The following is a 26,727-nucleotide window of genomic DNA, read 5'->3' on the forward strand; positions in this document are numbered from 1 at the left end:
GAAAAAAAAAAAAAAAAAAAAAAAAAAACCTGCAGCGAACATTAATGGATTTCTGTTTAAATTCTCTACAGATTGTATTGTAAATATGTTATGAAGTAGAGCATATGTATATATTTATATATATATATATGTGCACATACATTAGAAGCAGGACCTTTGGAAGTCTCAGCTCTTGCTTTTGAGGACCGAAGCCAGTTTTGCATGATAAAAAGTGGCGCCGTATTTGGAAGACACTCCTCGTGTATTTTCTGTTGTGTTGGACTTTAGACAAAACTCACCTGGGAAAAATCTGACAGGCAATTAACTACTGGAACTTCCAAATTATGTATTTGCTGGTCCTTTTGCTCTCCGCATAAATATTTTAGGAAGTGTATGGGAATTTTGCCTCTGGGAACTTTGGTAACAGCCAAAGACTGAACTTAAAACTCTCAAAGCAAGACTCAGAAGAAGATAGTCTCCCTTGGCACTTGACTTTGGATTCTGGTCGCCCACTTTTTAAAGCACTAAGCGGTCGGTTGCTAAGAGTCCTGCCTGGGTCTGAGGCCGATCGGCAAAACTAGAATTTTCCCCCTCCTGGACTGTTAGTAACTTAGGCTGCCCCCTTCCCCAGCCACCCCACAGCAATAAAGCTCCCTGAACTTGTATGTTGGTCTCCCGGGAGCTGCTTGCTGAAGATCCGCGCCCCTGTCGCCGTCCGGTAGGAGCTGTTTGCAGGGTCCTAACTCAATCGGCTTGTTGTGATGCGTATCCCCGTAGATGCCAGCACGAGCCGCCGCTTCACGCCGCCTTCCACCGCGCTGAGCCCGGGCAAGATGAGCGAGGCGCTGCCGCTGGGCGCCCCGGACGCCGGCGCCGCCCTGGCCGGCAAGCTGAGGAGCGGCGACCGCAGCATGGTGGAGGTGCTGGCCGACCACCCGGGCGAGCTGGTGCGCACCGACAGCCCCAACTTCCTGTGCTCTGTGCTGCCCACGCACTGGCGCTGCAACAAGACCCTGCCCATCGCTTTCAAGGTACTCGGCCCGGAGCGGGTGGAGGGAGGACAGTCAGAGGCCGGTCGAGGCCGGGGAGATCGAGGAGGGCAGCGGCCAGGCAGGCGGGGCCGGGTTCTAGAAAGGGGCCGGCGCTGAGGCCTGTGGTCCATCCCCCTGCGCTTGGGAGACTGGGGATGCTGCGTTGCCGTGGCGACCCTCGGGGGGCCCGCCTTAGCCGGCCGCGGCGGCCTCCAAGGATGGCCGAAAAAATCAGGATGCCCCCAAAGACGTCCACTGAGGGCCGGCTGGACCTCTCCCCGGCGGGGGTCCTTAGCTTTGATCCAAAGTAGGAGAAGTTATAACCCAGCAGGGACAAGCCTATCTGTCGGCTCCCCTGCTTCTCTCCCCACCTCTGGCTTGACACACCAACCATTCTGAGGGAGGCGTCAGGAAATAAAATAGAGATACTTCTATACCTTTGGGTCAATGTAAATAAACTGACAAGGAAAACTGTCAAGGCTTTCCACTTCCACCCCCTTCTTTAACAGCCCTGTAGGAATTAGCAGGTTCAAAGTCCACGGCGGGAGTAGTTAAGTTTGCAAAAGTTTTCTGAAGAGTTTTTTCGAGCTTCTAGACTGCTCCTGCCAGAAGCCGCAAGCAGCGAACGCTCTTTCTTTTCCTGGTACCCTCCTGAACGTTATCGCCGGCTCACCTAGCTTAAGCCCGGGGCAGCGAAAGGAGGCAAGGCTGTCTGGCGTGAGACGGGCGTCTAATCCGCCCGCTTTGCTGTTTGAGGAGGGGGCGGTGTGGACCGGGTAACTTCAGCCGAGCAGCTTGAGAGGTCCCCGTTCACTTTTCACCCCTGATCTTGCCCTAGCTTTGAGCTCCCTTTAAAAACCTTGGCCTTCAAAGGGGATACATAAACAACCCCGGGCGCTTTTAAACAACCACCGCCACCCTGGCAGCAAACAGTAGACTTTTCATTTCGGCAGTGGGGATTCAATTCTTCTGTCTTGGGTGAGTTGGAGAAGGGGCAGCCTTTTAAATACAATCAGTGCAGTCATTTCCGGTTCATTGAAGGGACTAAGGAAAGCAGGTGGGGAAAAAAAAAAAAAAAAAAAGCTGTAAAGATCAGCTACTCTTTTTTCTTAAAAAAAAAAAAATCTGGTTAAATAATTGTCCCCTTAAGGGGAGATTAATTTAATATAAGGTTTTTATGGTTCCAAGCCTGTGCTGGATCTTGAGTTAGTTACAACGAATAATGTTCACTTTTTTTTAAAAAGTACTGTCAGAGTTCTTTATTTTTAAGCTTTACATACCTTCCAAAGTTAGATTATGATTTCTAAAACAAACAAACAAAAAAACGTGCAATTGGCTGTGTCTGTAGAATTGCCTCCGTTTTCTGAAAGCAGGAGTTTTTGAGGGGGGTGCAAATGAGGATAAGTTTGAGCAGCCGCTGGACTCTTTCCTGTCCCTTCCTCCAGCTCTGTAGGTTTGGGTTAGGAGCCCATTTCAATTTGAAATCACTCTAATCCCTTTACATAAACAGACTCGGCAGGCAGACCTCCTCAGCTCTCCCTCAGTTCCAGAGGACCTGACAGCGATGGGCCCTGGGGTCACTTTCAGATAAGTACAGAGGGGAGGAGACAAGCTGATAATCAACCAAAGGGTCCTTTAAGACCAGGTGCTCCGGACACACCAAGGGAGTGGGTTCTCAGGGATCTGTGGCTTCCTCTGGGGTAAATCAAGTCTCCTCTGTATCTCTCCTCCTCTACTAGGGAACCCACACCCCAAGCACTAAGTGATTAAGCGAGAATCTTCAGGAGTTAAAGCGATGTCGTTTCTCAAGCCACCACATGAAAGTATTTATTTTCTTCTAAAAGAATGAAAAAAAAAATCATATAAATTGTTTTCACGAGCCATCAGGGAATTCCTTTTAGCGGAAATCTTAATAACCGTAGAAGTTTCCGTTTTAAAATGACTTTTGATAATTCACTTTAAAAAAAAAATTCTGTTTTACTGAGTGATAGTTTCTAGGTTAAAGATCAAGGTATAGATCTCTTGAAAAAAGTTCAAGTGGGTCTTGAGAACATTTGGGGCAAAGGAAAGGACAGCAGAGGAATCAGACCACTCGATGAATAATCTTGTCACCACTCCCGTCCCCATAAAGAGGGGCCTCTTTCGGAAGGAGACCTGCTCTTAGCATAACGGAAGGAGCAGGCAAAATTTCCAGGGAGGCAACAGGCGCAAAGATTAGGGATAAAGCAGCTAAACTTGAAAAAGTAACTGTATCCAGCTTGATTCACTATGTGTCCCTGAATCCAGTCTGTACTCATCCCCCACCACCTACCTCCCAAGCAGTTTCTATAGAAATTATTAGTTTAAAATTTGGATCTTATATAAGCCTCAGACAATCTCTTTAAGAAGTTAATCAGTAAAGAATTATTACATTCCCTGTATTAAGGAGGAGAAAATGTAAAACAGTGATAAAGTCTGATGATATTGATGAAAAGAGCATTGAAGTGATTCTTTAGGAGTCTTCTGAATATGTGTAAATCCTCAGCTTTAATCTTTGAAACTAAAGGGAGATTTCAAGTTATGAATTTTCCTTAAAATAGATTACAATCATCCTAATTGCTTATCCTGGACCCCAAAGTGCCCCCCCGCCTTCTCCCACGAAACGCCTTTATTTTTCAGCCTAGGAGAGATCTATTATTTTACTACCACGAAAATCTTAAATTTGCTACTGTTACCCGTTATTTACAGAAGCAGCCAAAAAAGCTGTTTGGATGACTTAGGATATATTTTGTAAGACTATACTATTAAAGTTTATTTAGGCCCTGGTACACCAGAGTCCAAAGGCATAAACACGCCTTCAGCAAGTTCAGAGGCCTTGGGCGCTGATAGTAATATTCTTTTCATAGGAAAGAAAGAAGTAACGTTTGTGTCGGCAAGATCGTGGTCCCCTAGCTATGCATTAAATATCATCTCAGCTGAATGTTAAGTTCCACCCTACAGCTTTCTTTATAACACTGGAAAATTAAGGGATTTGAAATAAATGAATTGTGACTGTAATTTCAACCTAATTAGAGTTGGTTTAAAATGCCAGTTTGAACTGTGAACAGGCCGACCAAGAGCAGTGTGGGGAGGTTCTGTAACATAGAGGAGGCCTGATATTTTGCCCAACTTCCTGATACTTTAAAAACAGAGAAGTAAAAAAAAAAAAAATATAGGAGATATCCTTTGGCCAGCAAGTCCCTTCTTGTCTGTTTGGTCTGTGTTAAAGTGTAAATGTTTGTGTTTCCTTACCTATTGTTTATAGCTTTTCATTCCAGTTGCTTCTTTTTCTGTTTGAAGTTAGATTTTTTTTCAAAAATCTCTGCATATTGCCTATCAATGATCAAATCTGTATCAAATTAATAGACAGGTTAGTTTTAAATTTAAATTCTTTTTTCCTAGTCTAAGAATGCTTGCTAATAATTAGATGATATACTTTATTAATGTAATATCCCTGGATTTAATATTCTTTCCCTTCCCCCCACCATGAAAAATCAATAAAAGACCAAGTAAATGATCTTTGAGCCCCGAAATATCTTTGACTCCTGCTACAGTTTAAAAAAAGGGAAAAGAAGGAGTTAAACTCCTGATTTTTTTAGTCTTAAATTCCAACATCAACAGCATTTTCTTGTTTAGCCACCATGATTATTTTACTCTCTATTTGTTTCTGTTTGGTGTTGGCCTCATGAATTTGCCATATTACTGATGAGGATAGTTTTGGAAAGATGAGTGAGGCACAGGCATGGAGCACTGTGAGAGGGGCCAGTAGGATGACGGTGATTTAGAAAACATTTGGTCATTATAAAACAAGATTTATTTATTTTAACCTATTTAACCAACAATGACTTATTCAGTTGGAAAACCATGTAGTTGATCCGGTCCCTGTATACTTACTGAATGTGGAATTAAAATAGAGATGCCAGGTCATCACAGGGAGATGGGGATAAGGAAGTAAAAATATGTTTTCAAGGAGGACATTTCAACATTGTGAGCTAATTTTACAGAGGGAAGTGAAAACAGTGGGGGAAAAAAGGAGGGGGGATTTTTAAGAGACTGAGAAAAGCACAATAAAGTAAGTATATTTTATGGGAATAGAAAAAACGGTAACAATAACTAAATAACTGATCAAGGAGATTTATTTCAATAATGTTTTTGAAACAAAAGGGAATTGTCATATTACTGCTCTTAATTAAACAGCAACAAACATACTTATAATGGGCTCTAAATACCTAATTAGAGGGTGCTTGAGGAAGAAATAGCTGTGTTTTTAAATTTCCTTTATAGAAAACACATCCATTTGGATGGAAAGAAAGATAAGAGAGCAAGTTGGATAAAACAGATGAAGAACATGCCTACCTATTGCTGTGAGAATTGATTCTCCTGGTGTAGTCCTGGGGTTGGAAGTACGTCCACCCCTTATAGTGAGTTGGTTCATTTTCCCCATCGTACTCCTTAGAATCCAAGAGCCAAAGCATCCTCGGGAATAAAAACAATAGATGGTCATCTGGATGACACAGAGAAAGGGTGATGACTAAGCAGGCAATAAAGATGGGAATTTAGAGAAACATGGCTTTTGTATCATACAAGGGAGCCTATGGCAGCCTTATTTACAGACAGAAAAAGAGGACTGAAATATAGGTGTTAACCCCCCAAATTATGTAGCAAATGTTAGGTAAAAATGAGGAGGTGGAAAACAGAAGGAGGAATAATCACTGTAGAATACTTTATTATCACAGCTCAAAACTAAAACCCCCAAAACGATTATATAATTGGAATGATGAGCACACATTTCACTAGTGACTGAGAAAGTACCATAAGGGGTATCGCAAGTGATAGGAATAAGTAGAACTTGGGGCATCTTGATATGAAATTCTACAACTACCTTAAAAAACAGAAACAATGGAAATATAGCTAAGAATAAATGTTTTGATCAAGAAAATAGTTTCTAGAAGGGTCAAATGATGATCAAGAAATGGATACTAGTACATGAAGCATCTTCGGGCCATGTTCTTTAAAGCATTTTACCTTGAAATTGCTACTTTTTTTTTTTTTTTTTTACCTAAGTGTCAAAAAATATGTATTTACTGGTTTACTTTAGTAGTCCTGATGGAAATCCATTCCCATTCAGTTACATTGAAGGAATTCTTCTTCAAGATCAACTGGGTTTGGAGAAAACCTCAGTCATCTATAAGGTCCCAAGTTAACACATCTCTGGGACTCACAGATATAAAAATGCGACATAGTTCCGCTCCTGAATTCAGAGGAGCACATCAAAGTGAGCACCCCTCTTCTCTGAGGTCTGTTGGTTTTGTAGTTAGTATTAAACCAAGGGCATGTTTCTGATTTTTTTCTCTTGCATACCAGAATTCACTGCTAGTGAAAATCAAGGTAGTAGAAGCGAGTAGGGGCAACAAGGATGAACTAATTGCAAAGGGAGAGTTTAAGTCATTCAAGAATCGTCAGCAATTCAGTGGTAGCAATCAAATTTAATTTTAGCAGAAGTAAGTTTAAACACCTAAAAGGCAAAATCAGCCCTATTCGGCCTGTCGGTGGAGGTCTGGACAAATGAAAGATGGGTTAGGTTATAAACTTCTAAAAAACAAGGCATTCTGTTTCTCAAATATGAAGAATTAAGAGATGATTGTATTCGTGAGAAGGCATAGCTTTTCAAAGTCCTTGCTATAGTGAGTCTTATTCCAACTCTGCTCTGTGACCTTATGTGGCTTCATTAGGTGAATGTTTTATTATTTAAACATTTATAATTTTGCATAGTGGAATTTAAAGTAAATCGTCCCATTAAGAACTTTTCTGTTGTTTTGCTTAACTTATGACTGTTATTCCTTTGCAAACTAAAAAGCATCACTTAATATACATTCAATTTTAGAATAATTATGCAAATGACATCAAAGTTTCTAACATGCCTGATGTCTGGTGTTTAGGTGGTGGCACTGGGGGACGTTCCAGATGGCACCCTGGTCACTGTGATGGCAGGCAATGATGAAAACTACTCAGCCGAACTGAGAAATGCAACAGCGGCCATGAAAAACCAAGTCGCGAGATTCAATGACCTCAGGTTTGTCGGTCGGAGTGGAAGAGGTATGTATCTGTCAGAACTGAACTTGAAATACCCAGTATCTACATAGCAACAAACCCAGATTTCAAAACATCTGGAAGTTTCTGTGATGGGATTCCCTAGAAACACAGTCATTTCTTCCCGTTATTATTGCTACATCAGCTTTTTATTTAACATTTAATGTTTTTAACAGAATCCGGCTTTACGTTATTGCTTTCTATTATTGAATTGGTTTAAGACTGATTTGGAGCAGGCAAAACATGAATTGTGAATTTCAAGGAAACCTCTCAGATCTTTTCTAAAATGTAAAAATATAAAACTTACCATCATGGAAACTAAGATTATACAACTGGGGTTCTCTCTCTTTGATAATTTTCAGGTGTCTCTCTACTGGAAACCTTTAACTTAGGGTCCATGTGTTATCTTTGACAAGTGACAGAGTTTCAAATGATCACTTCTAATAATTTTAAGGGCTATATAGTAGATGATTATTGAAACGTGTTTCAAGGAAGCATTTTTTATGGTAAAATATGAAGAAATAGTAACATTCTGGCTTGGTGAATTTGATGGCAATGTGACCTTCCTATATGTAATTTGGATGCCTTATTAGTATTTTAGGTACTAATAATATTAAAGACTGGATTCTCCAGAGGAATGATTACATCAGTGCAGTTCTATGTGTAGTTTTCTTTTTCCGTGCCCATTATCAAAGTATTAGAGCAGAAAGAGGAATCTTGGCATATTGTAATCTCCTCCGGTTTCCAGTTATTTTCAAATATTGTGTTTTCTTTGTATTGTAAGAACCTTAGTCTTATTTTACAAATAGCAATAAGTAGTATTAGTTTAATTGAAGGAGATAAGATAGTTTGTTTTGAAAATCTCATTTTTGTAATATAGTGTTGAATAAGCTTACGAATAAAAGTTATTTTGAGTATGATAAAGAAGACGTGGTGACCTAAATAGCAGTAGATGACTCTTGTACTGAAAAAAAGTAGAAGTACAACCAATGGACATTTAAACATAAGAGTAATCATTACTCTTTATAAAGGCATTTAAAAAATATAAGAAAATCTGTGTTTTGGGGGAATTTGATTAGTCAAAGCGGAATGGGGGTAAAGGCATGCTGCTTTTTTTGGCTATTGTTTTCGTGCTATCCTAGCTGTCTGGGGAATTTTCAAAATAGAATCAAAGGTAAAGAAAATTGTAAAAAACTTCTAACGTGATTGAAAATATTTGTTCATCGCACTATGTTAATAATAGGGTAATACCAAGAAAATTACATCGACTTATTGAAAGCATGAATGGTGCTATAAGGTATAAAGGCACAAGTCATTCTATGGGTTCACTTGTTATATTAAAAGTCCCCACCTTTCAGTAAATGGAATCCCCATTATGATTCAGAGATGTGTGTTTAGAAAACATCTTGAAGGCTTCAGATGAGTAGCTGGCAGAGTGGGTGAGAAGCCAATAAAAAACAAAGGCCCGCCTGCCTGGTCCATGCCTTCCAGCCTCGTAACCATCTTTTCAATTCCTGTGGATTTCTGTTCTTAGGAAGCCACAGCTGAGTATCATTTAGTTGCATTTCCAGAGGAAGTAATATTATCATCATATGCATCTATGTGGGTCTACGGGTCAGGTTTTGGTTATGAAAGTTTTGGAAACTCTTTAATGGCCCATGCCATTTTCCCATAAGAAGTGCAGTAGTGGCTTTTTGGCAAGGCCCAGGAGGTTGGTGATGATAAAGAATGAAATTTTGAAAGCAGCATGCTTTCTTTTCTGGCGTTTCTCGTCCCTCACTGGCCATGTCTGTTTCAAGTGGGTGACTAAGAGGCGCTCGTGTTTACTTGGGTAACAGTGAACTGTTTCCCCAAGGTGTGGAGTGTTTGCATTTGGCTGCCTGATTCGTGCCAGGATGCCCTTGAGTTTGCAGAGTGAAATAACTGCACCCAAGGCTGGGCTGTCTTCTGATAACCTGGAACGAGAAAATTAATTGAAACGCTCCATATATGGACAATATCTGTTTTGACCAGTCTCTGCTTCCCACGCATGATAATAAGCAATCCAAAATAGAGGAACCCCGAAATGAATGTTTTGCCCAATTACAGTTACCGTGTATATTGTGAGTCTTGAGTGATTTCTTTTTTTTGGTTAGGACTACAAGACAAAATGAGCCATCAAAAGGCCGAGTTTGACTCTGTCTCATAATTTCTCCCCATAGTCGTAGAATACAACTTGATTTTACTCTTTCAAGTCTAAGTGTCAACATCAAAGCCTGCCAGGTTTTTTTGTTTGTTTGTTTGTTTTGCAATTTGCTTCCCATTATGAAGACAGCAGATGACTCTCACTCATTTTAACAATTAGTCTTAATCTGCCTCACTGAATCTTGTCCTTTAAAAGTTTCATAACGTTTTATTAAGTGATCTTAAGACTATCCACTATTTCATTTTTGATCTTAAGACTATCCACTATTTCGTTTTCTGGTTTTGAAAATGCGTCTGAAAATATGACATTGGCATCAACACACCACACAGGGGCCGAGAAGGTCCTGGCTGTTGGCTCACTGAACATTTCGGTGCCAATTTCCCATTCTGTCAAAAGCCACTGGCCTGATGGATTCTCAAAGGGGTCTGGTGCTCAGTTCCAACTAAAGGGTAGAAAAAGAAACTCCCTTTTCTTTTCTCAGCTGCCCGTCCCTGGGGATTGTAAAACCTCGTAGAAATTGCCAGAGGTTGAACGTGGAAGGGTTTTTCTCTGTTCGACAAAACCAATCTGTCTGGGCGCTGGCTGATGTCCAGGACCACAGCTCCTAACCTCGGGTTCAGCCTGCAACTGGGAAAACCTGCCCATCCGGCTTTTACGGCCTTGCTGACAACACTGGCCCCTAAAAAGTATTGGTGAAGGCTTCAGCAGTCTGAGCCTTCCTCCTTTCTTTTCTTTCCTTCCCTCCTTTCTGGCCCTGACAATTTAAATCTCTCCTTCAGGGATATCTCACCCTGGGAATTTTCTCCCTTTGATTCAGTATCTCCATATAGATGAACCATTCCTTTACAATGGAAGAAGAGATAGCAGCTCCCGGAAGAGGGGCGCTGACGCCGGAGCACGCTACTTCTTGTTCAGAGCAATCCACACTTAAACACATGTCCTGGGACTATCCCTTACCTCCAGAAAATCAAAGTTCAGGATCAAGAGGAACTCTCTTTGGTGACGTTCATTAGCAGCAGCTGACATCAGCTTACATCTGTCATTGGGGCAGGTGCTACGGATATTTTCAGTTACAAGAAAGTGTATCACGGCTGCAGCCGAGAGACGTTGAAGAAACTTTAGCAATGAAATCTGTGAGTGCTCCCGTCGCTATTGGAGTACTTAATCAGTTGGAAAGGAATCGATCAATCAGGGATGATGGCCTTAGTTAATTCATTTTAGAACCAAAGAGGAAATCTACCAGACAGTATTATCTACCGCATGGTAAATGGGGGAAGAGAATCCACTGCAAATTTCCTTCTGATTTTCCTAAGACTATGATTTTTAATCTTTTGGGAACGTCATGAATAATTTTGAAAATCCTTGGAAGCCTTCTCCCCAGGGGGGAAAAAATGCACTTACACACACAGTTTCTTGTACAATTTCAGTTTTCAGAGCCGCTGAAGCTTGTTTATGGACCTTCTGGGGATCCATGGACCCGCCAAGCCAAGAATCTCTGAATCTGGAACTTTGCCTTGACTATGGAGGGCCAGCCTAGCGCTGTGCTGCACATTGTAGATAACTGGAAAATGAGGAAATAAATGAACAAATGAGTTAGACATTCTTCTTGCACCCTGTGCTGTTTTGGTTACACCTGCTTTTATTATAGCCAGGACTTGGTGTGTATAATTAGGAAAATAGATCCCAGTCAAACCACTGGTCCAGACCTTTGACAGGCCATCAGGTGTGCACGCATACGGTCCCTTGCAAAAGAGAAGGGCTTGTTTTGTCATCGAAGGGGCAGCCTCCTCTCTAGTGACTGCCTGGCCCCCCCAGCTGCAGACCTACACCTCGAATTCCACAACCAGCCCAGAGAGGGCACGTGCTCCCCCAACCGTTAGGACTGGGGTTAATTTCTTGGTGGAAATTTGTGTTTATGCTGATCTCCCTGGCAACTTTAATCTTGCCCACTTTCAAACAAGTACCCTTCCCAACTCTTTTAGAAAATGAAATTCCTTCCTTATGTTCTTGCTGTGGATGTCTTCCCAGACATAATATTTACCCTGTCACAATCGGGGTTATTGCATATTTGTGTAATGTTTGTTACTTAAGGCATTTTCATTCTTAAGGTATTTTATGTTATTCGGGGAATAGTATGGGGAGGCTGCCTTTCAGATGAGTGATAGACCGTGGTTGAAGGAAAGGTACATGTAGAAAAGGATAGAGTGTACCAGTATTCTAAGCAGAGACGTGTCTTTATGGAGTGGTCATTACTGAGAAATGGTCTGAATGACTCACAATATTATCACAGGATCCAAGTCATTCTCTGTTTTATCACAGACTCATATAATAGGGGGAGGAAAATTCATCTGACAATCCCACTGTTGTTTCATGGATAACATTCAAGATAATGAGCTGGCAGTCAGGTCTCCTGGAGAGAATACAAGGAAAAGACGAGAGTTGTGTTAAAATCAACTCTCCCATTTTCCCCCTCTTTTGGGTTGCTATTGATCTACATTTTGAAATTATATATATACTGAAATCTGTTTTCAGCCTTCGGTGTGGGCAAATATGGATGGGAAAAACCCAGCCTCTGATACATGCAGTCTCTGGCAGCCCTAGCAAATAATGCCTTTCGATGGCAGGGCGAAAGCTAGTGCCCATGATCTGATGTAGAATTCATCTCTAGAGATCAGCTTTCTCATTCTGTTTCACATTTGCCCGTAAAAGAGTAAAAACACTTTCTCAAAGCAAGTTGCTTCCCACCCGTCCCCCAAACCACCACCCAAGCAAGTTGCTTCCCACCCCTCCCCCAAACCACCACCCAAGCAAGTTGCTTCCCACCCGTCCCCCAAACCACCACCCAAGCAGTCCCTGTCCCACTTGGTGTCATGGCAAGGAGGAGAGCTTTCTTGAAAACTGCTTGTGCCTGGAACACGCAGCTTCGCAGTTGATCTCTTCATGGTTTTCTTGCTGATTTTATGAAGTGCCAGGCATTGCTGATGGTGTTGGGCAGCTTTTTTAAATTGAGGTTATTTATATGAACAATATTTAAGAGTTGATGGGGAGAAGCTGGACTTCTCTCCACCACCCCTCCCGCAAAGCCCTTCCTTGCCAGCCAGCTTGCTTTGGATTGAGGCAGCCCTTTTTGGTGGGGACAGAAGACTATCAGTCAGAAAGTGCTTCCAAGAGAAATAATGGTTGAGTGATTTTTAGAGCTTCCTGTTTCAGCAGCAAGCATTATAGACATAAACAGTGATCCGGCCAACGGCTGCAGTGCTGCTCTGGTTCTAATGAATCAGTTTTGTATTTTCTTTTGTGCTGGTTGGTGAGGGACAAGAGAGGATGGAGAAGACTGGTTATGGAAGAACATATTCTGTTACTTTTTCTTTATTATTTTTAAAGAAAAATGACTTGTTGAAAAGAGAGATGGTATATTGTCTGATGATTGTTTTCTTTCTGTTGGTGATTATAAAACATGTTCAGATCAGAAAGGGAATGTTTATGAATAACCATGTACTGTCAAAAGGGAGAGGTTATGTGGTTTTGAAGGATTTCGTGGACTTTCAGCCAGAAGGGTGTGTGTGTGTGTGTGTGTCCATCCATACTACCACTGAGAAGACTTCCTCGACCAAATTATCTTTGAGGACTAAATCCATACTAACAAGGTCTTCTCATCTGAAGCCCCAGTAAAGCAATTAACAGGAATTAATACGTGAGCAGTGTGGATTTAATGAGCTGCCTATGAATACTTTCAAAGGTGCCAGTTTTATCATCTCACTCTTGGGGCATTCAAGATTTTGTGTTTATAAGCCTGCATTAGTGGACTTCAGGCAAAGCCTACCCTCCGTCATTGGCTCTGATGTGAGTCCCACTTTCAACAGAGATGTATTTCGGTCCATGTTAAGAACCGAGCTTTCCATGGCATTCCTGTTGCTGGTGCCGATTTGGGATTCCAGCACGTTCCAGTCTCTATTAGGCTATATCGAGCATCGTATCCCATTTAGGAACTCCATTTTATGTCACTGAACTTCCTCCAACGAGGGTTTCTGGTAGTTGAAGGACCCATAAATCGGAAAGTGATCCCGACAACCTCCTTCGAGAGGCCCGGTGGCCATCCTGCCACTGGATTCAAAATGCGTTTCCTCTGGTTTCCTTGGTGAGGAAACATTCATGTAGGAGCCACTTAAACTGTGTTTTTCTCAAAGATGTAAGTAAATTTCCTGTCTGTTTCTCAACTTAGATGAATCCCTGCTTTTACCTTGAGATGTAAGAGCGTCATTAAGGATGTAGGGGCAGCCCAGTCTGCAGAGCTGCACCCTCCCCCCAGCTTCCGGATCCAAGGATGCTTCTGGGTCTGGTGAATGGGAGGTCTGGCCAGCACCCTCGCGGGTGGTGTGTGGCCTTAACTGAGTCACCTTATGCAAACAAAGGAGACTCTCCTTGGCTCAAACAAAGGCAATACACAGGAATACAGGCATTTGAGCACAGTTGGTGAACTGTGTGCTTATCAGATTTCAGCAGAGAAGGCAAGGAGGGGTGGGCCTGTTTGTAGGTGGAAACACTCCAGGTTGCTCCAGGCATTGGTTTCGGGTTTTTAGAGATGTTTTTCCTTCATTCTATTTGAAACCATTGTATGGAGTACAGTCACTATCTACCTATCTATCCCTATCTATCTATCTATCTATCTGTAATTAATGAGAAACGGTCTAAACTCATATCCTAATACAGCTTTGGCCTCTTCACGTGGTGTGTTTCCAGTACCTACGGCACTTGGGTCTGTCCAGATGTTCTGCCTTCCCCGTCCTGCTTGAAACCTCAGGGCAGGTCATAGTTGGTAGATCGTATCTATCAATCTGCCTATCAATTTGGTCTCCCTCCGTGGGTCCCAACATTCGGCAATATCTGCAGACATTTTCGGTTGTCACCCCTGGGGTGGGGCGTGCTCCTAGCACCTAGTGGGTAGAGTGACTCCCACAGCACATAGGACAGCCCTACCCCTGCAAAGCATCAATCACGCTGAGACTGAGAAACCCTGGGCTGGCCTCACACGAATGATCATGATAAGTCATAAAATGTCTCCTCTCTTCCCTAACACTTTCTGCCTCTTTACCAAATTTATGAAAAACTTCAGTTCACACAGAATAAAAAAAAACGAGAGAGCATCACTGCATATTAGTCTTTTTCTAAATATGAAAATATACTAGAGTTCTGTGTGCATAGGATCGCACCATCTTGGCATCTCCTGGGTTGGAGGATGTGTGGCAGCCAGAAGTAGAGGCTGCAGGTGGAGGGGGCCCCCCGGCAGGGAAAGCTCTCCCTCGAGGACTCCCCCCACTTACAGCTGCTCCCTCAGGAATGCCACACAGGTGCAGGTCCACAGGGACCATCAGAAACAGTGAAAGTGCACGCTGGCTTCTCATTGCCACCCCCCTCCCCATCAGGCTTCAGTCAGGGGCCACAGATCCACTAATCCAGGAACATGAATTGATGTGAGTGGACAGTGTCCACGTGAACTAAAAAGGGCTAAAAGCAAGGTCCTGGTATGCATCACTGACCGATACCTTACAGACACTGAAAAGGAGTCAGTTTGCACACCCAAGGGCAATGCATGGAAGGAGTAGGGACGGGACAGACGCTGATTTGCCGTCCATCCCTAGGAAGCCCTGGTTTGCTGCCCACATGTTAGGTGTGCGGGGACCACCGGCAGACAGAGGGCTGGGTTCTTCTGGAGCTTTCTCTCACCTGCCCTTACGTGTTGGTTCTGCTATCACCTATTTTCTATAATACAAGAAGATTCAGGGGAAGATGACTTGAAAAAAGTCTGAAAAAAAGAGTCCTCTAGGTGTTCTCATTGAATCACAGTGGTGTCTGCTACAGGTGGAATTTCTTGAATACATTTTGCTGTGACTGTGGTCTCTAGTTGGTTGTTTGTTTGCATTTACTCTGCAGGGGGCCCTCACTCTGAACTTTCCTGCCCCTTCTGTTTCCTGTAAGTTTTCCTCAGTAAAGCAACCAGCTCCCAGGTTCGGCGTGGAGATCAGTTGTGTGTCAAAATCATTTGAGACCTGTAAGAGTTAGCTATCCTCCTGGCAATTCCCGGGCGGCGTCTGAGCTGGGCTATACAGAGCCCACACGCTGCCCACGTTCTGGGAAGTGAAGGTCGCTGGGGAAGGAGCTCGGGAACAGCTGTGGCAGGCAGGCGCGCACTGGTGCACTGCGGTCCTGGGACCCCAGCGCCAGGGAAAGGATGAAGATGGGCGTGGGAGTCCCCAGGAGGTGGCCTTCTAAGCATTTTCAAAACACAAGAGATCCCGCCCTTAACTAGAACAGCGCTGTGTGGTATCACCAGTCACTAGACCAGTGCCTGATACAGAGTGGGGACTCGTTAAACATCCCCAGAGGAGTGACTGCCCCAGGACTCTGCTTACTCTAGGCAGTAGAGCATAGTGGTTAGCACATGGATGGTACTGAATTCTTCCTGGGAGGACAGTGTCTCACCCTGGGCACCATCAATGTTTAGGGCTGATTATTCTTTGTCGTGGGAGCCATCCTCTGCATTTTGGGATGGTTAGTGGCATCCCTGGCCTCTACCCAGTAGCCAGGAGCATTCCTTCCATGTCACTCATGGGTGGTGACAACGAGAAGTGTCTGCAGACTTTGCCAAATGTCCCTCCCTGGGGGAGAGGTGGGGGGAAGGAACACTGGTTGAGAACACTGGCTCAGTTGTGTGTCTGTGGGCAAGTCACCTGACCTGTCTGAGCCCGATTCAGCCTTTGCCCAAAGGGGATGGGGTACAGTGAGGATTACCTGAAATAACACAGACTTTAGGGGTTACTACTTTTCGTGGTAAGATCAGTTGCTGTGACTAACTCTGCAGGGAAGCTGATGGCAACTCTGTGAGCTCCTAACAAACAATACAACCGGGACCTGCTTTTTTGTTTGTCTAAATGAATGACTTTTCTGGGAGGGAACGTCAACCCTTATCCTGATCCCTCGGCCCCATAGAGCCAGCTCTCAGGACACGGAAGGGTTATTTATGCGCAGTGGGCACTGCGATTTCAGATCAGCAATGGAAGAGATGAAATTAAATATGTACTGTAATCCGAGGCACTGTTTTTCATGGGAAGAGAAGTTCTCCCAACTTAGTCCTTCCAACTCTTTTGCCCAAACATTAACGGCATGCAAATATTTATGATTCATACATGCCCCTTTAATTCCCAATCGTATTTTAACAATAAACACTGCATTTTCACAATGAAGCAGAATAATCCCTTTGTCCTGTTGCCGGGCTCCGCAGGCTGGCACCCACCAGCATCACATTCTTCCTGCACCATAGTTGCTGACTCCACCCAGGTTGAGGGGAGTTTTATAGTGGTGCCACGGCAGCTCGCCTTGGACCACACTTCAGGACATCCTGGCTCTTCCCCTGGAAGCCATTTGAAGGTTGTATCTCAGCATTTTCAGAAACTGCAAGCCAACATCCACACATGTTTTTCTTTTTTGGTCACATGTCAACAGAGAATCGATCAATCTGGCTGTTGCTTGGAGAGATATCTTGCATTCTGCCCAAATCCGTGGGCTATGGAGTCCACTAAGGCCATTGTGTCCCATTTAATATTCCTCTGATTCATGATAACAACATAGAAACACACGCACCTATTTGTGGCGATTCTGCGGGTCTTTGGAAGGTAGTGTGACAACGTATGAGAAGGTGGTGTGCTTGCCGTACTCGCTTAGATGTGCTGGCCTCAGTCTCCGCATCTGTACAATAGGTATGACAGTGCCCTTCATATGTACCTCAAAAGGTTATTAGGATGATTAAAATGAGATGGTGTGTGTAACAAAACTTAGGAAGAAAGAGCTATGACTCACCGCCGCATCGTTCTTCCTTCTGTAGGAGAGTCACTGAGGGAGGAGGGAAGAGAGTGGGCAGGAGGTAGCCCGTGTCTCCCTGAGTCAGAAAGTCAGGAACAATGCTATTTCCATTGTCCACTCCTCATTGGCAAGGAATTTATATTCCTTTATCCTCCGAGGAACTTTGTAAAATGAGAGTGCCTGAGACACAGCAGGAATTTCATAAATAAATGAAGGAATAATAATAATATAATCATCCCAGGCATTTGCTGGGCACCAGCCTGGTGATGGACCTTGTGTTCTCTGTTTTCGTTAGTGAGTTGCTCACAGGCTTTGGACCCTGTTCGATCAGGGAAGTGTAGTGCCCATGGCTACTTTATTAGAACTGTCCCCCACCCACAGAGGTCATTTCATGGGGGTATTTCTTTCATTCATTCATTCATCAGATTGCATTGTGCACCTGCTGCTTGCAAGGCTCTGGGCTAGCACTGGAGATACAAAGGCCAGCTAAAGAGAAGCCACAGCATGCCGGGGCCAGTGAGGGGCCCACAGTTAAGCAGATGTCACTGTTCTGAGTGGCCAGCACCATAGTGAAAGGAGTGACAGAAGCAAAATGCACAGCTGGGTGCATAACCCACTACAAGCTTAGGGGTCTCTCTGGACAGCTTGTCATCTCAGTGGAGATGTTTCAGGGTGACGAGGAGGCTACCAGGTGAAGGCATCAGGAAGAGTGTCCAAGCAGAGAAAACAGGGTTGGGGAGGAACACCGAGCTGGCCAAGAGAGCTGGTAAGGGCCTTGACATCCACATTGGGAATTTGGTCTGGTCCCCCAGCAGGTTTTAAGCAGGGAATTGACATCACCAGATACAAATGGTACGAAGATGCTGGGATTGCAGACTGAAGAGCAGACAGGGCTTTTTGGAGGGTGCTTGGGAGCTTAGAGACGGGATCCAAGGTTAGTTGAATTCATGGATGCCAAACCCGTGGATACAGAGGGGTCACTGTATATCCAGTTTGCAAACCCACCATCTGGTAAATGTCACCATGTCTAGAAATCAGCTCCCTCCAGGCCCCGCCTACCACACCCTGCAGCCTTGCCTAGACCTTCCTTCTTCTTCCTACTTGGCCTCCATCCCCACCTGCCCTCCCAGCTTCCTGCAATAGAGCTAGGGGTGCGAACAGGCTGGCGAGCAGGCACTGAGGACCCTGACGCTACCTTCCCTTCAAAATGCCCACCCCCCCACACCCCCGGGCCTCTCTGCCGCGGTGGCATGTGGCCTAGGGCTGTGTGTTTGAGGCACTGGGCTATGGGCACCAGCAGGTCAGGGTTAGGACTAGGCCAGCCCCAGGAGGTCACTTTGGTCACCTGTCCTGTGTGGCATTTGGCCCGATGGGTGGAAACTGTGGAATTGGGGTGTGCCAACCAAAGGGTTCTCCAGGATGGAAGTACAGGGCAGCAGGCGTGGCCTTGACCTAAAGAGGCTGTGAATTCAGGGTCTTGGAGGTGTTTGGGCTAAAAGGATTAAAACTTGGTTCCTCATCTGAGACACTCAGGCACTGGGACACCGAAAGAAAAAAGGAAGATCAGAAAGGGACCATGACATCTGGGGAAAGGAAGTGCAAAAATCGCGTGAGAGCATCATGCTTCTTTGGGGTTCGGTAATGCTCCTCTTGAAGAGAAAGCCTTGCCCATCCAACCCTTTAGTAGAGCTGGGCTCACACCCATGCCACCAAAAGGGAGAACTGAGCCTTCCAAGTGAAGTCAGCCCTCATAAAGAACCAGCTGTCAAACTGAAAGTTTACAGAATAATCCATTGATCCATTTATCAAACATTTTTTTTTACTGCCTCAGAACAGAAAATGCAAAGATTAATAAAACACCACCCCTGTCCTCAAACAACTCATTTTTGTAGAACAGCTCCAGAGAAAACACTTGGCATGTTTTTGGTTTTCTCTAAGTAAAACTGCTATTTTTCAAGTGCTCCATCGTACTCAACGCATGCTGTTTATTATGGAAAGCTTAGTTCTGTATTTTAAGCACCTGACTTTCAGGCAACTTTGGGGAGTTATCCTCGTACCGATAGCTGGGGCCTCCCCCCTACATTTTGCCTGCGTGGCTGCAGGTGCCATCGGTTAAGGACGTTGTCAACACCGTCACTTTACACCCAAGGGGACACACACCAACATCGTCACCGCAATTCAATGCAGAGAAACCGGGAGATGCCGCACAACTTGAAGAATCTGTCCTCTATTCAGAAATCCCCAAATAAATAATTATACAGCCCCGCTGTCAAAAATAGCGGTAAGTGTTTGGGTAAGGAAATGGATGAGGAGCAAAAACATGCATTTTGGCCGTTAGGTTGTTCCAGTGGAAAAGCGAGAAACATAAATTAAAGGTACTTTGTGAAAAATATCCCCGATTCAGTTTTCTCCTGGAATCTGAGGGTTTGTTAATTATAATACTTAGTTGTCTGTGATTAAAATTAGACCTGGCACAAACTACATGGTAAGAGGAGAAATCTTCCTGCAACATCGCAGAATCTTTTGGGATTTCCAGAATTTTCAAAGAGCAAAACTTGAGCCTTCCCTGGCTTTCTTGGTTTTCAAAAGCTGCATTTTTTTTTTTTCTCTGACTTTCCCTTTCTCCCTCTCTTGGGTGTTTAAAGTGTGTGAGCATGACCGGTTTCCCCGCAGAGATGCACGAATGAGTGGAAACTGTCGTGATTTCGTTTCCTAAGCTCTGCGACCCCCTCAGCAGATGGTCCTCCGTGCGTACAGCCTGCCCTTGCGTGACAAAGGGCAAGTTTCACATCCCATCGAAACTGGCCCAAAAAGGAGAAGATGACTCATGGGTCCAAACCTTCACCAAGGAGAGTGACCGAAACAGAACCCAATGGCTGAGGAGCCAACGCAAGTGGCTTGGCTACCCGTGAACCAAACTTAGGGAGGGGCAATCACAAGAGGACGGAGGGAGACACCCATCGCCATAGGAAGACGTTGCCGCGACGTGACGGGGCACGAACTTCTAAGGGCGTGAGATGATCTCGAATTGCCTTTTCACCTTCTGTTCCTCTCCCCACCCTCGCCCTTGGGGAACAGGGTGCCCATTTGCAGCAATCCTGAGGTTTCGCCACTTCCCAGATGTGGTGAGGAAGTGGCGTGGTGCCCTGGGCCCTTGCGGAACTGCAGCGTCCAGCCGTGGCTTTATGAGACCACAGCCGGCTGCCAGAGTCCACCAGCCCCGGGGCCTGTAAACGTGGGACCTAAGAAAGCACAGACCTGGGGCTTTGTCACTGCCTCACCCTGGAGAGTCTGTTATGGCAGCAAATATCCAGGAAGACTTGCCCCGTGACCTTCCTCCCAACTAAATAAAGCAGTTAGGATTTTGCGCTGGCATTTGGATGAACATGCTGGCATCGAGGGGGACCACACGTGCTCTGAGGGAGCGTTTGGCCCGGCTTGTTTATAAAGTGGATCAACCAGTTGCAACTGTGCCTTACAAAGGTCGCCAGCTGGTGGGAGCAGGACTGACGTTGAAGTGGAAGTTCCAGTGGAACGTGCAGCTTTCCCGATGGGTCTTTAGACCCCATTCTGCTGCCTGCCTGCTGCCCTCTGCTCTCTGCCTGCGTTTGCTGAAATTCCTAAAGAAGAGAGGATGGGCCTGGAGGGGCTCCATCGGCACCACCTACCACACGCTAAGGCTCACCTCACCTCCCACCATCAGACCTCAACGTCGATTCACCACCAGCTGCACCTCACAGGATTGCCCGCAGCTCTGGTCTTTGTGGAATCATGTTTGTCACATCTTTAGTGATAATTAAACGGATATTTGCTGATGCATTATTTCATTTAGTTTGCATAACAGCACTATGAGATGGAAGGACTGTTATCACCCCTATTTTACAGATGACGAGGCCCCCAGAGAGGTTAAGTAACTTGCCCAAGGTCACACAGCTAGCAAGGGGCAGAGCTGGGGTTTGAGCCCAGGAAGTCCTCACTGTTAACTAGCACCCCATGCCTTGGCACTTCCACAGGGTTGTATAATCAAGTTCTTGTCTTTTGCTGCTTCCAGGCTTAAGTCAAGAAAACCCTTCTCTCCTTCACTGTTTCTTCCCGCCCTCTTATTCAATCCTGCTGTTCGTGCTTCTAAATAGCATTCCTCCTGGACACCACCCGCCAGAACTCATGGTGCTGTTTGGGTGAGGTTTCCGTGAGCAGGAGAAGGAAGGTCTCGGTGACCCCCTTTCCTTAGCTCCCTCCGCTGTGAATCCCCACGCAGGGCACCTGTGACCCTGCAGCTTGCCCCGTGGGGAGCCCAGCGCTGCAGTCTTTCAGCAGCACAGCCAGGGGCACCTCTGCTCACCCCATGGGCCGAATCCAGGGCGGCAAGGAGCCTTCCGGCCTCTCCAGGCAAGGACCCGCTCAGGCTACAAATGGGAACATCAGCTCTCTCTACGGCAGCCCCATCTCCCAACCCTGCAGTTAGTCCCAAAAAGCCGATTTCGGTGGTTATTTAGACGATCCGTCCTCCTTTGCTCTCCCCCACCTTCTTCCTAGCCTGGCTACAGCTTGCTGAGAAAAACACTTGAGAGGCTTTCGCTCTCCACACCCACGCACTTAAAATACCAGGCCCGTAGGTCATTTTGATGACGGAATTTGGCTAATAACACGCATGCTCTAGGCGCGGCTACCACTGCTGCTGGTGCTGGCTAAGAAGGGCTGCATCTCGGCAGGGACAAACCGGGGCGGGGCGGGGCGGGGGCGGGGGCGGGGCGGGGGCGTGGCCAGGGCGGAGGGAAGAGGGCAGAAGGCAGAGTTCCGAGGGTTCAGTGAACCCGCTGGCTGGCTGTCCCCAGGTGTCAAGTCTGGTGCCAGGTCTGCTCGGAAGAATACAAGGAAGCAGAAGGCAGAGTTCTCCTGGAGTGGAAAAATGTCACACACACCTATGAGCAAAATGACATCACTTATTGCCTCTGTCTATGAGGTCATAAGCAGACGTCCTGGTGCGCAAAGCTGTAAACAACAGCCCGTTGTGCAGGAGGCGAACCGGAATACCCCACCTTCGTGAACCACAGTTACTGTGGCCAAAATGCCCCACCTAGTAGCTTTTGCTGGACAGACACTTCTTGACTGCACGTAAAATGATGGGCATAAAATAGTAGAATTATAATTACAAGCAACGATTTCACAAATATTCACTTTGGTTGAATTTCCTTCCCAATTCAGTAGGCCAGTCTGTGGTTAACCAGGGTAAACGCCAGGAGCCCAAATTCAGCTCAGTTAGAAACTGCTTTTGAACTATAACCCAGACTTTCAATTAGCTGTTGAGTACAGTTTGGGTACATTAGTGCCACCAGGACTGTTTTCGCTTTTGGGGGCAGGGGCAGAGCATGGAAAAGATACCACGAGTCTGGATTACTGGTGCTGGTACCACTGAGTTTGAAGGTAGAGATTTAGGACCTCATGACAATAATGTGAAGCACAAAGCTGGAGATCTGGGTTTTCCATGTATCCAAGCTGTGTGACTTTGGACAAACCACTCATCCTTTCTGAGCCTTAGCTTTGCTACCTATTAACCAAGGACAATAAAATCTGTCTTGTTTATTTCATGAGAGTGTTGTGAGAACCAAATAAAATAGTATATGGGAAAGTGCTTGAAAACTTGTACGTTTTACACAGACCTGAAAAGGCCAACATTAGGAAGACAATGATTCTTTGTTGTCATTTAGGAAATCAAGAATAGGATGGTTGTAAACTTATGGTTACCAAAGGGGAAAGGGGCAGGGAGGGACAAATTAAGAGTTTGGTATTAACAGATACATACTACTATATATAAAATAGATAAACAACAAGGACCTACTGTATAGCACAGGGAACTATATTCAATATCCTGTAATAACCTATCATGGATAAGAATCTGAAAAAGAATATATATGAAAAAGTATATATATATGTAACTGATCACTTTTCTGTACACCTGAAGCTAACACAACATTGTAAATCAACTATACTCTAATAAAAAGTTTTTAAAAATTAAAAAAACAAGAATAGGATGGTTGTAGGAGGGCCGCCACAGGAGTGGGACTGTTTTGGGGGTAAAACCCACAGGTACATAGAGAGTAGTTGTCACTTGTAGTGCCAAGACTGGAACTCTATGATATTTGGTGTTTGTACTGAGTTGAATAGCATTCCCTAAAAAGTCATGTCCCTGGGTGACCTCAGAATGTGACCTTATTTAGAAATAGGGGCTTTGCAGATGTAATCAAGTTAAGCTAAAGTCATACTAGAGTAGGGTAAGCCCTAAATCCAATGACTGGTGTCCTTGTAAGGAGAGGGAGATTTGGAGACAGAGGACAGAGAGGGAGGGAGGCCACGTGAGGAAGGAGGCAGAGAGTGAAGTGATGCTGCCACAAGCCAAAGAATGCCAAGGATTGCTGGGAACCACCAGAAGCCAGACAAGGCCAGGACGGATTCTTCCCTAGAGGGTGTACGGCCCTGTCAACACCGCAATTGTGTCAACACCTCAGTTTATTGTCTCCTAGTTCTGGACACCAGAACTAGGAGACAATAAATTTCAGTTGTTTTAAGCCACCCAGTTTGTGGTAATTTGTTACAGCAGCCCTAGGAAGGAAATATAGTGTTTTCATGGAATCTCTGAAATGCTGAAGTTGCAGGCAGCCGGGGAAACACCCCTGGGGCAGGCACACACCTACACATGGAGATGGGCACCGGGATTTCATCTAGAAGATAAAATCAGGGACTTCCCTGGCAGTCCAGTGGTTAAGACTTCGCCTTCCAATGCAGGGGGTGCGGGTTCCATCCCTGGTCAGGGAGCTAAGATCCCACATGCCTCGGGGCCAAAAAACCAAAACATAAAACAGAAGCAATATTGTAACATATTCAATAAAGACTTTAAAAATGGTCCACATCAAAAAAAAAAAAGAAAAATTCTTAAAAAAAAAAAAGATAAAATCAGAGTTAAAGGTGACATTGTATGTATCCCATGAACGCCTTCATTTTGCAAACCAGGAAACTGAGATCTGGAGAGGTCAAATATTTGTACAGGAACCTAAATCTAATTCTCTTGCAGGAAGAGCTGTGCCTCTCTCTCTTTCTCTCTCTCTCTCTCTCTCTCTCTCCTCCCCCATACACACACACACACACACACACACACACCTTTGAATACCATGTGCCAAATGCTGTTTTAATGATTTTACTCATATTAATTCATTTAACCTCTCCCAAAATTCGATAAGGTAGGAAAAGTTATATGTACCCATCTTCCAGGTGAGGACACTGAGGCACAGGGAGGGCTAGTGACTTGTCAAAGGTCAGCTAGCCAGAATTCACAACCAGAGGGCATTCTCTGAACTGCTTAGCAAAGAAGAAATGCTTTTAAGTAACTAATGTATTTATATATTAATACTTTTATTATAAATTATATATTTTAAAACAATTTTTAAAAATTATTAAAAGCATTGCATTCGACCTATGCAATGAAGACATGCTCGCATTTCTTAAGTTTGTATAAAATGCTTAGATGGAAATCCATCTGTGTATTTATGCTAACAGTTGTCATTGAATCTCAATCTGTCAGTTACATATCCTTAAATCCATTTATTGAATATAAATTTTGTCTGGCCAACCCCATGAGTACCTATAATAACATCTGGCCTTTCAAAACAATATTTAGAATCAACCAGCAATTAGTATTTTTAACATAGAGAGAATTATTCCAATTTAGCCTAGCCTCAAACTTACGAATTCTATCTTTCCTAATCCTTGGAGGTACAAACAAGGTTAGAGGGCAAAGACGGAAATGGTTTCTTTTCCTCCTTTTGCTCTGAGCTTATTAAAAGGGAGGACCTGGGAGCGAGGAGTGGACAGCTGCCAATCTGCTCCTATGTCCCTGGGGTCCCGACCTGAAAGAAAACACATCTGAATCTCTCTTGATCCTGTGTTATTCATGACTAAACAAAAGCCACGTGACTAAGGGAAGTGTCACATCTAGACAACGTAGTTGTACATTCCAAAATTTAAGCAAAGCCAAACTCAAAGGAGTATTGGAAAAACCAGTAATGTGTGCTGAAGTCCTGCCACCTTTCCAGTGTGAGGGCTGGAAATCATAAATTAATTTTGAATTACCCAGCAGATATATTCAGGCCATTGCCTCATTCTTCGTTGCTCTCTTTTGTGTTCCAACAGGAAAGAGCTTCACTCTGACCATCACCGTCTTCACAAACCCACCACAAGTCGCCACCTACCACAGAGCCATCAAAATCACAGTGGACGGACCCCGAGAACCTCGAAGTAAGTGGGCCGCCCCTCGGGGCTGGCACCTCCCCTCCCAGCTGGTACACTCAGGCACCCAGAACCCTTGTGTTCCATCAGCATCACTCACTTGTGGCTAAAACTTCTGCCAGAGGGAAATGTCAGACCCCTGCAGGGAGGAAGAAGTTTTCTTTTGACACTCTCACTCCTCAAAGTTGTCTCTGAGCATGGGGTTCCTTTTTTGAAGCATCTTCTTGGAGGGCAAAAGGAAATCAGGCTGACTCAAGTGCATGTCAGAATCATTTCAGGACTGCATGGGCCTAAGGACCAAATACGTGGCAAAGTTCAAGGAAGATTGGCCAGGGGCAGAGGTGGTCAAAAGAGTCCAGAGGGTCAGAGTGGACCACAAGGGGCTGATCACCATCCATGCTGGCCTTTAATTCACTTGGAGGCTGGAGATGAAATCTATGAAAATGACCCTTTCCTTTCTGTGCCACAGATCAAAATCTTATTACAGGATTGTTTAAAATAGAGAATGGGAGGGGAGAAGAGTGCCTGAGAGAAAACCAGTAAATATAGAAAGATGGTACAAAAAAAATAGTTCCTGTGAGGAAAGCTTTTTTATAAAAGGAGTGGGGTTGTTTAGTCTGCAGAAAAATGTCTTCACGGTGACTTAATGACTATCTTTGAGTAAACACACAGTAACACTTTTCCAGAACCACACCCTTCCCTGGGATGGAGGCTGGGTTCCAGTTCCAGATCTGTGGAACTGACTGGAGCCCCCGCCCAGCATCTGCATGCCTCCTAACCATGTCATGCCCCCGGTTGGAAAATTAATACTCTCTATTAATTTTTATAAAGGGTGGGGTTGAGGGTGTCGGAAACAGGGCTTCCTACCGTGCCAGCAAGCTGAGATGCAGGGATGACAGGTCGTAAAACGAAGTGGTTAAGAATTTGGGTTCTGGGGCAAACAAGTGGAGTTCCAGTTGAGGCTCTTAAGCCTTCAGGAAGTTATGGCGCCTCTCTGAACCTCAGTTTCCTCATCTGTAAAATGGGGATAATAATGAGAGCTTCTCTATCAGCTTGAGTGAGACAATGCTGTGTGCCTGGCACAGAAAATGAACTCGGGAAATGCCAGCAGAGCCTCCCTGCCTGCATCTCTGGCTGCTGCTCTGCCCCCCTACCCCGGGGCCATTCCTCCAGAGGACCTGCCTGGTGCCTCTGGGGGCTCTAAGGTCGCCCCTGTGGCGTGGCTCTCTGCAGGTCATCCTGTGAGCACCGCAGCTCATGGCAGTCTTTCCTACAGTCCTGGCCACA

At 44.8% G+C, this 26,727-nt stretch overlaps 1 protein-coding gene across 1 annotated transcript in view; it reads left to right on the forward strand.

Moving 5' to 3' along the window:
• The first annotated feature begins 709 nt into the window (after nucleotides 1-709).
• RUNX1 (RUNX family transcription factor 1) overlaps nucleotides 710-26,727 on the forward strand; it is an 87,986-nt gene continuing 61,968 nt past the window's right edge. Inside the window, exons 1-3 of the mRNA XM_061192879.1 lie at nucleotides 710-1,010; nucleotides 6,968-7,124; nucleotides 25,345-25,449. Of these exons, the coding sequence (XP_061048862.1) occupies nucleotides 741-1,010; nucleotides 6,968-7,124; nucleotides 25,345-25,449 (532 nt within the window). The 5' untranslated portion in view covers nucleotides 710-740. The remainder of the gene's footprint in view (nucleotides 1,011-6,967; nucleotides 7,125-25,344; nucleotides 25,450-26,727) is intronic.

This window comes from Eubalaena glacialis, chromosome 6 (genome assembly GCF_028564815.1).
Source record: "Eubalaena glacialis isolate mEubGla1 chromosome 6, mEubGla1.1.hap2.+ XY, whole genome shotgun sequence".
Classification (NCBI taxonomy): domain Eukaryota; kingdom Metazoa; phylum Chordata; class Mammalia; order Artiodactyla; family Balaenidae; genus Eubalaena; species Eubalaena glacialis.